This window comes from Rutidosis leptorrhynchoides, chromosome 6 (genome assembly GCF_046630445.1).
Source record: "Rutidosis leptorrhynchoides isolate AG116_Rl617_1_P2 chromosome 6, CSIRO_AGI_Rlap_v1, whole genome shotgun sequence".
In the NCBI taxonomy this organism is placed as follows: domain Eukaryota; kingdom Viridiplantae; phylum Streptophyta; class Magnoliopsida; order Asterales; family Asteraceae; genus Rutidosis; species Rutidosis leptorrhynchoides.
The window spans coordinates 369,324,245-369,332,378 of NC_092338.1; the positions used below are offsets into that span (position 1 = coordinate 369,324,245).

Genomic DNA, 8,134 nt, shown 5'->3' on the forward strand with positions numbered 1-8,134 from the left:
TGTATTTTTTGTCACTCGACTTATGTCCCGGTTTCAGTTTCTCGAACGAATTTTTGTACGCTTAGAAAACTAGTACTTTATGTTTCGCGTAATGTACATTTATACATAACAAGACTCAAATCAATGAAAAATAATCTCACTCAAAGTGTAACTTATTCATTTGAGTGTTTTGATCATTTGCTTCTTTAAATCGTTGTTTCGATATATATATACATATATATATAAAATAGTATTTTTAAATCAAAATATTTATATATTAAGGTTAATATTATATTTTATCATTTTGTTAAATATATATATATATATATATATATATATATATATATATACATATATATATATATATATATATATATACATATACATACATATTCATTTAGAAATATTAATTTTTATATATTAGAAATATTTATTTAATAATATAATATTTAGTTTTTCAAATGCTAACTATATTTCAAAGTATAATTTAGATCCTTTACATAATAGAAAATCATTATATCATATAACGTTTTCCTTTTAAAACTTAACTAGATATAGTTCATTTATGTACTAACGTTTATTTTAACTTCTTAAACATACTAATTAACATATCCAAATATTAATTGAATCACTAATTGAGTGTTACTATTGTTTACTTAATTAATTTGAAATCAAGTATATTTAATATGTCTAAACACGTTTTAAATGATCAAGCATAGAATAATCGGGTCGGGTTCGGTCCATGCTTGACATCAATAAGGGGGGATTTAAGGGTCAATTGAGTTTAACTCTCCGGTCCGGAGTACCGTGAATAACCCTTTGCTAGATGATCATCTCAACATGGGTGGTTAAACGTTAGACCCACCATCAGCTGGTAGTCCGGTCCTTGATGGCTCGCGCAATAGGGTAGGACTTATGTTCGAGGAACGTTACTTGTATATCAAGGATGTCTAGTGAAGTGCTATAAGTTCAGTAGCGTAGGTAAGAGTGGCGTTTTATAGACAGTGCGACTGATCCATACGAATACACTAAAAATAGTATGTGTGTAATTTTCTGAAAGGAACAGGCCCCTGCCTTGTAATTCGAGTCCGTTATTTATAGCTACAGTGATGTTCGTTCATTGGAACCACGTGTTCTACGTTACTTTTTTGCCTGTACTGCCTGGTAACCTCATGGAGGGGACCAGGGAACAGTACTACTACCTTTTTTCCTGCATGTCGGCCTTTCGTACAGAGGCCGTGACAAGTACAGGACACGTCACCTTCTTCCCGCGCACCATCATCTAGTTGGCGCACATAGCGCACTTTTACTTACGCCAAGAGTGCAGAAGCGCGGAGGGTTTACGTACGGTGCAAGTGTGATGCGCAACACGAGCCAATCGGGTATGCGTATCATTAAGTCCCCCCAGTTCGATATTATGCGCAAGAATTGCGCATGGTGTCGAACTCAACTATTTTAAATTCTCTGACAGGTGTGACATGACAGTCGTCACATCACCCATCACGTTGCATTAAATTCTCTTCTGACACGTGTACGGTCAAGATCCGTCATGGTTGTCCCTTTCCTTCATATAAATAGAACATTCTTCATTCATTTTTCACTTTTCACTCTCCTTTCTCCCATTATGGCTTATCGCGCTGAATTTTCTAACGTCGGTTCTATTCCTTCATCCATCACTGCCGAATATGTAGCGCATATCTCCAAGCGCTATCCTCCTATGAGATCTCTATCGCCTACAGTTCCTGATCGCTTAGACCGGGCCAACCGCGCTCCTAGCGGAAAGGTGGCTATTTATAGTGTGGTTTTCGAGTGGGGGAATATGCGCATTCCGCCCACGAACTTCATCTTGCGTATACTTTCCCATTTCAATATTGGGGTGGGGCAGCTGGATCCTGATAGCACCTGTCGTCTTGTTATTTTTCAGATGTGGTGTAGGGAGCATGACTTTATTCCTACCGTAAATTTGTTCAAGAACATTTTTTCGTTTGAGCGGCTCGATATAGGTTGGTTCTCTTTCCATGACAATGTTCGCTTCACCGGCGCTCCCTTGGAGGAGATTCTGCGCGACTGGAAAGAGCGCTACTTCTTTGTGGATGACACATTCATTCCGTTGAAGTTCTCGAATGCGAGTGCCTGGCAATATAGTTTTGATGATAGTTTAAACGTGGTGCCGCCTTTGAGTTCAAGCGAGAGGTCGATGTTAGATAAGTGCATAGGTCGCGTACTTCCCTTACGTGCGTATTGCAATAACGTATTGTATACTGGAGGGATATCGAAACATTGGCCGGATCCCAACTACTACCCTCACTTCAGTCGTCATTTGCAAGGTATGCAAACTCTTTACCCTCTTTTATTCTTTATCTTCCCTAACGCTCTTATCCCTTTGTTGACAGCGATTTCTTTTGCCGAGTACCTCGAGTTCTCTTCTTCTCCTTCTGTAGTGGTAGATCGTATGCCTTTAGGAAAAGGATTTTCTACAAAGCGTCCTGTAGCCGCAGCTTCTACCTCTGGCCCTTCGCACAAGAAAAAGAAGAAGAGAGTTGCGGCTCAATACGCTGACTTGCCCAAGCGATGCCCTCGTGGGAAAGTCATTCCTCCATCTCGTGACGCGCCTGTTTCGAAGAAGCGCAAAAGACCTTTTGCTTCTTCCTCCTCAAAGAGCGCTCGTACTGGTGTGCTGCTCATTTCCTTCGTTACTTTATTTTGTTCGTATTTTGGCCTTACCTTAATCGTTATTATTCTGACGCAGATGATGAGCGTGGTGATAGCGCGAAGAGGTGCGCGGATAGGCCTCATCCGTCTCCCATTCAGATCGACAGTGGCTCCTCTGTCGAAAGGCAGCGCTCGAACTCGGCGGGTTCTTCCAAAGACAAAGGGGTCCAAAACCCCAGGCCGGGTAGCGAGCTTTCCGATGATGAATTCGGCGTGATGAGAGATACCATAATGCATTTCTGTGCCAAGCTCGACAAGGCACATCAAGCAAACAATAAAATTCAGCAACAACTGGATCGCGCTAGGAGTCAGAATAACGATCACGAGGAAACCATTCGGTGCTACCGCGCAATGTACCGAATCAGAACAGCGAGCGAGATCGGCTGCTCATGAGTTCGAAGTGCTGAAGGAAGGTCTACCACGTATAGTGGATCACGCTTTAAATAGCGCTGCTGTAAATGATCGGTATGAGAATGCTCTGAAAGCTATACAAGATATCGAGCGCCTGTACTTTTGGGATATCATAAAGGAACACATTCAGGTGCCCACTATTCTTCCCAAGGCTGTTCGAGACTGCCTCATTCCCGGGGCGCGAAAAATTGCTAGGGAGGCTTGCAGGGCGCTATATCATATCCCCATTCCTCGGTTTGAGGAGTTGTCGCGAAACCCGCGAATTTCGGCACAAGAGTTGATAGATTCTAAGTTGTAGTCTTGTTTTGTAATATAACAAAGCATTACGACGCGTGTAACATTTTGTATCATGTGTATTTTTTGTAATAAATTGAAACTGTATTATCGTGTTCTTGTTTCATTACTTGTTAATTATCGTTGTTTTATACTCTCGGCATGCCGTCGCTAACCTTTGTGTGTGTTGATGTGCACTCAACACACACTTAGGTTGCGCGCCTGTAATCACGCCGTAGAGTCCTCCAAGCGTCAGCTTGGGACTGTGGTCAAACGCGACCAACGCTTTATTGGTTAGAGTCATGACTTGCAGATCCCTAGGTCTGCTCAAGTGGAACTAGGTCAACCCAATGACCGTCGCTCTCCGGTAATAAGTCTAGTCTGTCGCCAAACAGACTTCTGCCGCACGGGAGCTAGGGAAAGTCATCCCTTAAGTAGGTAGGAACGCGCTAGTATTTTACTGTGCGAGTGCAGTTCAAATCATAAAGGTATTCAGCTCTGAGAGGCACATGAAATCTTAACTGAAAATGACTTTATGCTTTAATATAATCGAAAAATGAGTTTACAATAGTGCAGTACACGGTCGACCTACAAAGGCGCGTTTTTTAGTAATTACAAGCAAGTCTAGACAAAGTAGGTGATTGATCAAGTCTCCTATTTTCTATATCACATGTAGCATTTTTTAAGCGTGGTAGCATACCAGGTCCGCTTAATTGGATTTCCCTTAAGCTCTGCCAGTTTGTAAGTTCCGGTGTTACCGATTCCCACGACCCTATAGGGCCCTTCCCAATTCGGCCCCAACTTTCCAGTGTTTTGGGCCCTGCTCGTTTGGTTTTCGTGCCACACAAGGTCTCCCACCTTGTACATTATTTCCCTTACGCACTTATCGTAATACTTGGCAATGCGTTGCTTGTTGGCGGCTTCTCTGATGGTCGCCATCTCTCTGCGCTCTTCTGCGTAGTTCAGGTTAGTGCGCAATCTTTCGTCGTTCTTGCCTTCGCTGTATGACAAGATTCTTTCTGTTGGAAACCGCCTCTGAGCCGTACACCAGACTGAATGGTATTTCTCCTGTGCTATTCTTGTGCGTCGTTCTGTGCGCCTATAGGACTTTGGGTAACTCATCTACCCATCCACTGCGCTTCATCCCCAATCTTGCCTTGATGGCATGCACAATATCTCTGTTGGTGACCTCACATTGACCATTGGCCTGAGGGTATATATATATATATATATATATATATATATATATATATATATATATATATATATATATATATATATATATGCGCAACAGAGGTGAAGCGCTGCTTGATATTTAGATCTTGGCACCAGCTACGGAAGGGATTACCTTCAACTTTTGTGCCGTTATCGCTAACAATCTCGTTAGGTACGCCGAACCTGCACACAATGGCTAACTTGCTTACTGGTAATAGTGCGCAATGGCTTTGCTTCCACCCACTTGGTGAAGAAGCCGATTGCTACCACCAGGTATTCGGCATTTCCAGCGCCCTTCGGGAAAGGTCCCACTATGTCGATGGCCCATTTACAAAATAGCCACGGTGATACAATAGGTATCATGGAATGTTGAGGAGCTCTGCTGACGGGCGCGTGCAACTGACATTCCTGGCAAACTCTGACCCTTTCAGCTATGTCTGCGTACATTCGAGGCCAATAATACCCTAGCCGCTCAATACGCTCGGTTACTGTCCTCCACCCGGAGTGTAACCCGCAGGATCCCTTGTGAACCTCATCAATGATCATGGAAGCCTCTTTAGGTCCCACGCAGCGCAGAGATGCACCTAAATAGGACTTTCGATATAAAATTTCTCCTCGCAACTCGTAGTTTGGTGAATTCACCCTGGTCTTCATCGCTTCCTTCTCTCCCTCCGGTAAAGATCCGGTATTCAGGAATTCTATGATATCTGTCATCCAAGTCGCTTATTCTTCTTCAATGGATGCGATCGTTTTTTCGGGCTCTGTGGACTTCGTGAAGATTTGCTCTACTAATATTTTCTTTTCTAGGTGCTTGAAGGTGAGGGCCGCCAGTTTGCTGAGCACATCTGCCTGCTTGTTCTGGCTCCTTGAAATTTGGCTGATTCTGAAGTCGGTGAACGCGTCGGCGAGAGAATGAACCAGAGCCAGGTATGTTTGCATGGATTTGTCGTTGGCGTCGAAGGTACCGTTTATCTGATTGGCGACAAGCTGTGAATCCACGTAAGCTTGCAGCTTTTTGATTCCCAGCTCTCGGGCTATGTGCATTCCTGCTAGCAGCGTTTCATACTCCGCCTCATTGTTTGTCACCTTAAAGTTAAATCGTAGCGCATATGTATGCTCTTCTTGATGCGGGCCGATGAGGATTAATCCCGCGCCGGCACCTTCAGAGCTTGCCGCACCGTCGGTATAGAGCTCCCACAGTTCGAGTGGTGGCGCGGGAAGTTGCTCAGGGTCGTCAATTGCCGGCATGTCGGTGGCCGTTTCGGCCAAATAGTCAGCCATCACTTACCCCTTGATAGCGCTTCTAGCGCAGTATGAGATCTCATGTTCACCTAGCTCTATGGCCCATTTGGTCAGCCTACCTGATATCTCGGGCTTGTAGAGTAACTGCCGGATAGGTTGATCAGTGAGTACCGTTATCGGATGTGCTTGGAAGTACCTGCGCAAGCGTCGTGCGGTGACGACAAGCACGTACACAAGTTTTTCGATGGGGCAATAATTTAGTTCGCTTCCTGACAGTGCTTTGCTGACGAAGTAAATTGGCATCTGGCCGCTCCCTCGTTCAGCAACTAAGACAGAACTAACAGCCTCCCTAGATACCGCAAGATAAAGTATCAGAGTTTCGATTGCAATCGGTGCTGTTAGCGTCGGGAGGTCTTTTAGGAGCGCCTTCATCTCCTGGAATGCCTTTTCTGCCTCGTCAGTCCACTTAAAAGCCGACTTCTTAGCGCAGTCCTTCAAAGTGTTAAAAAATGGTAGTGATCTTTCAGCGGCCTTGGACAAGAATCGCGTTAATGTGGCTAACTTCCTGTTGAGGCTTTGAACATGCTTCTTTGTTTTAGGGGAGGGCATTTTTTCAATCGCCTCTATCTTCTTTGGGTTAGCCTTGATTCCTCTCAGAGTCACAATGTGCCCCAAAAAGTTCCTTTCTTCTTCTTCTCCAAAGCTGCACTTGGCCGGTTTGAGCTTCATGTTGATGCTTCGTAGCGTGTTAAACGTTTCAAGTATGTCGGCCAACAACTGTTCCTCCGCGTTTCTTTTAATGACGAGGTCGTCGACATACGCCTCAAGGTTGCGCCCTATCTGCTTAGCGAATGCTGTATCGATAGTGCATTGATATGTAGCGCCCGCATTCTTTAATCCAAAGGGCATCTTGGTATAACAGTAGATCCCTTGGTCTGTGTGGAACGCGGTTTTCTCTTCATCCTCATCCACCATTTGTATTTGATGATATCCTTTGTAGGCGTCTAGGAAGCACTTAAAGCTAAAACCAGCAAGCGACTCTACCTTCCGGTCAATTTCTGGCAAAGGATAGTTATCTTTAGGGCAAGCTTTGTTGATGTCTTTGAAATCAATGCAAAGCCGCCATGTTCCATCCTACTTGGCTACCAGCACATGATTGGCTACCCATGTCTGATAGTTTACTTTGCGCAGTATGTTGGCTTTAACCAGCTTATCCACTTCTCTCCGCAGCCATTCGCTTCTTTCTGGGGCCATTGGCTGCTTCTTTTGTTTGATTGGGGTCAGATTGATGCTGGCGCAGAGGTGATGCTGCGCTATCTCTCGTGGTACTCCAGTCATGTCAGCATCGTGCCAACAAAATACATCAGAGTTAGCGATGAGGATATTCCTCAGCTTTTCCTTAGTCTCCTTTTTGAGGCTTCCCCCTATTTTTACCTTCTGTTTCGGATACTCGGGATTGACTATAACCCACCATTCATTCGCGCCTTTTTCTTCGAGAGTAGCGCTTCCCTTATCATTAATGGATGTGTACAAAGCGTCCAGTAGCGTTGACTCAAGTGTGGCAACTCCTTGATCCGTCAGGAATCGGACCATCCCATGAATTGTGGATGGTATAGCGCCAAATTTCTGAATGGAAGTCCTTCCCAGTATAGCGTTGTACCTAGAGTACGAGCGTACAATGCAGAACTTTATGCTCTCGGTGCACCTCTTTGATCTATCTCTGCTGTCTCTCAGCTCTAGCTTTAAATCCAAGATTTCGATGGGCCACGCTGACTCTCTGGAAAATCCCAACAAGGCCATAGTTGGAGGTTTAATAGTTCGCCTCACTATTGTGGGTAGCTGTCGGAAGCAATGCTCGTACATGATATCAACACTACTGCTGTTGTCTATATGAAGGCGCTTGACGTCGTGCCCTGACTCTGGCAGGTATCCCTGCACTACAATTGGTGCGCAGGAAGTGTTGAATGCCTGTGTGGCGGGAAATGATATCTCCATTGTCGCCGAGCCTCCGGCGGTGCTGGCTTTGCGCTTCGTTCCTTGCTGCGGTAGGCAGTTGGCCATTGAATACACTTATTTTTTCGCGACAGGTGCCTGTATAGAAAAAATAAATGAGAAGTGGATATATAGAAAAAAGATCAAATCAAAACCTTTTAACTTGTATGTCCCACGGATGGCGCCAAATGATCAAGCATAGAATAATTGGGTCGGGTTCGGTCCATGCTTGATATCAATAAGGGGGATTTAAGGGTCAATTGAGTTTAACTCTCCGGTCCGGAGTACCGTGAATAACCCCTTGCGAGAT

At 44.3% G+C, this 8,134-nt stretch overlaps 2 protein-coding genes across 2 annotated transcripts; both read right to left on the bottom strand.

Moving 5' to 3' along the window:
- Nucleotides 1–5,313: 5,313 nt before the first annotated feature.
- Nucleotides 5,314–5,871, bottom strand: LOC139854885 (uncharacterized). Its single transcript, XM_071844157.1, has one exon. The coding sequence runs from the start codon at nucleotides 5,869–5,871 to the stop codon at nucleotides 5,314–5,316; it is 558 nt and encodes a 185-aa protein (XP_071700258.1).
- A 1,095-nt stretch (nucleotides 5,872–6,966) lies between these two features.
- On the bottom strand, nucleotides 6,967–7,893 carry LOC139854886 (uncharacterized). Its single transcript, XM_071844159.1, has one exon. It carries the CDS (start codon nucleotides 7,891–7,893, stop codon nucleotides 6,967–6,969), a length of 927 nt encoding a protein of 308 aa, XP_071700260.1.
- Nucleotides 7,894–8,134: the final 241 nt, after the last annotated feature.

Coding starts and splice junctions, on each gene's coding strand:
- LOC139854885 (XM_071844157.1), bottom strand. CDS start 5,871: ATGGCTGACTATTTGGCCGAAACGGCCACCGACATGCCGGCAATTGAC.
- LOC139854886 (XM_071844159.1), bottom strand. CDS start 7,893: ATGGCCAACTGCCTACCGCAGCAAGGAACGAAGCGCAAAGCCAGCACC.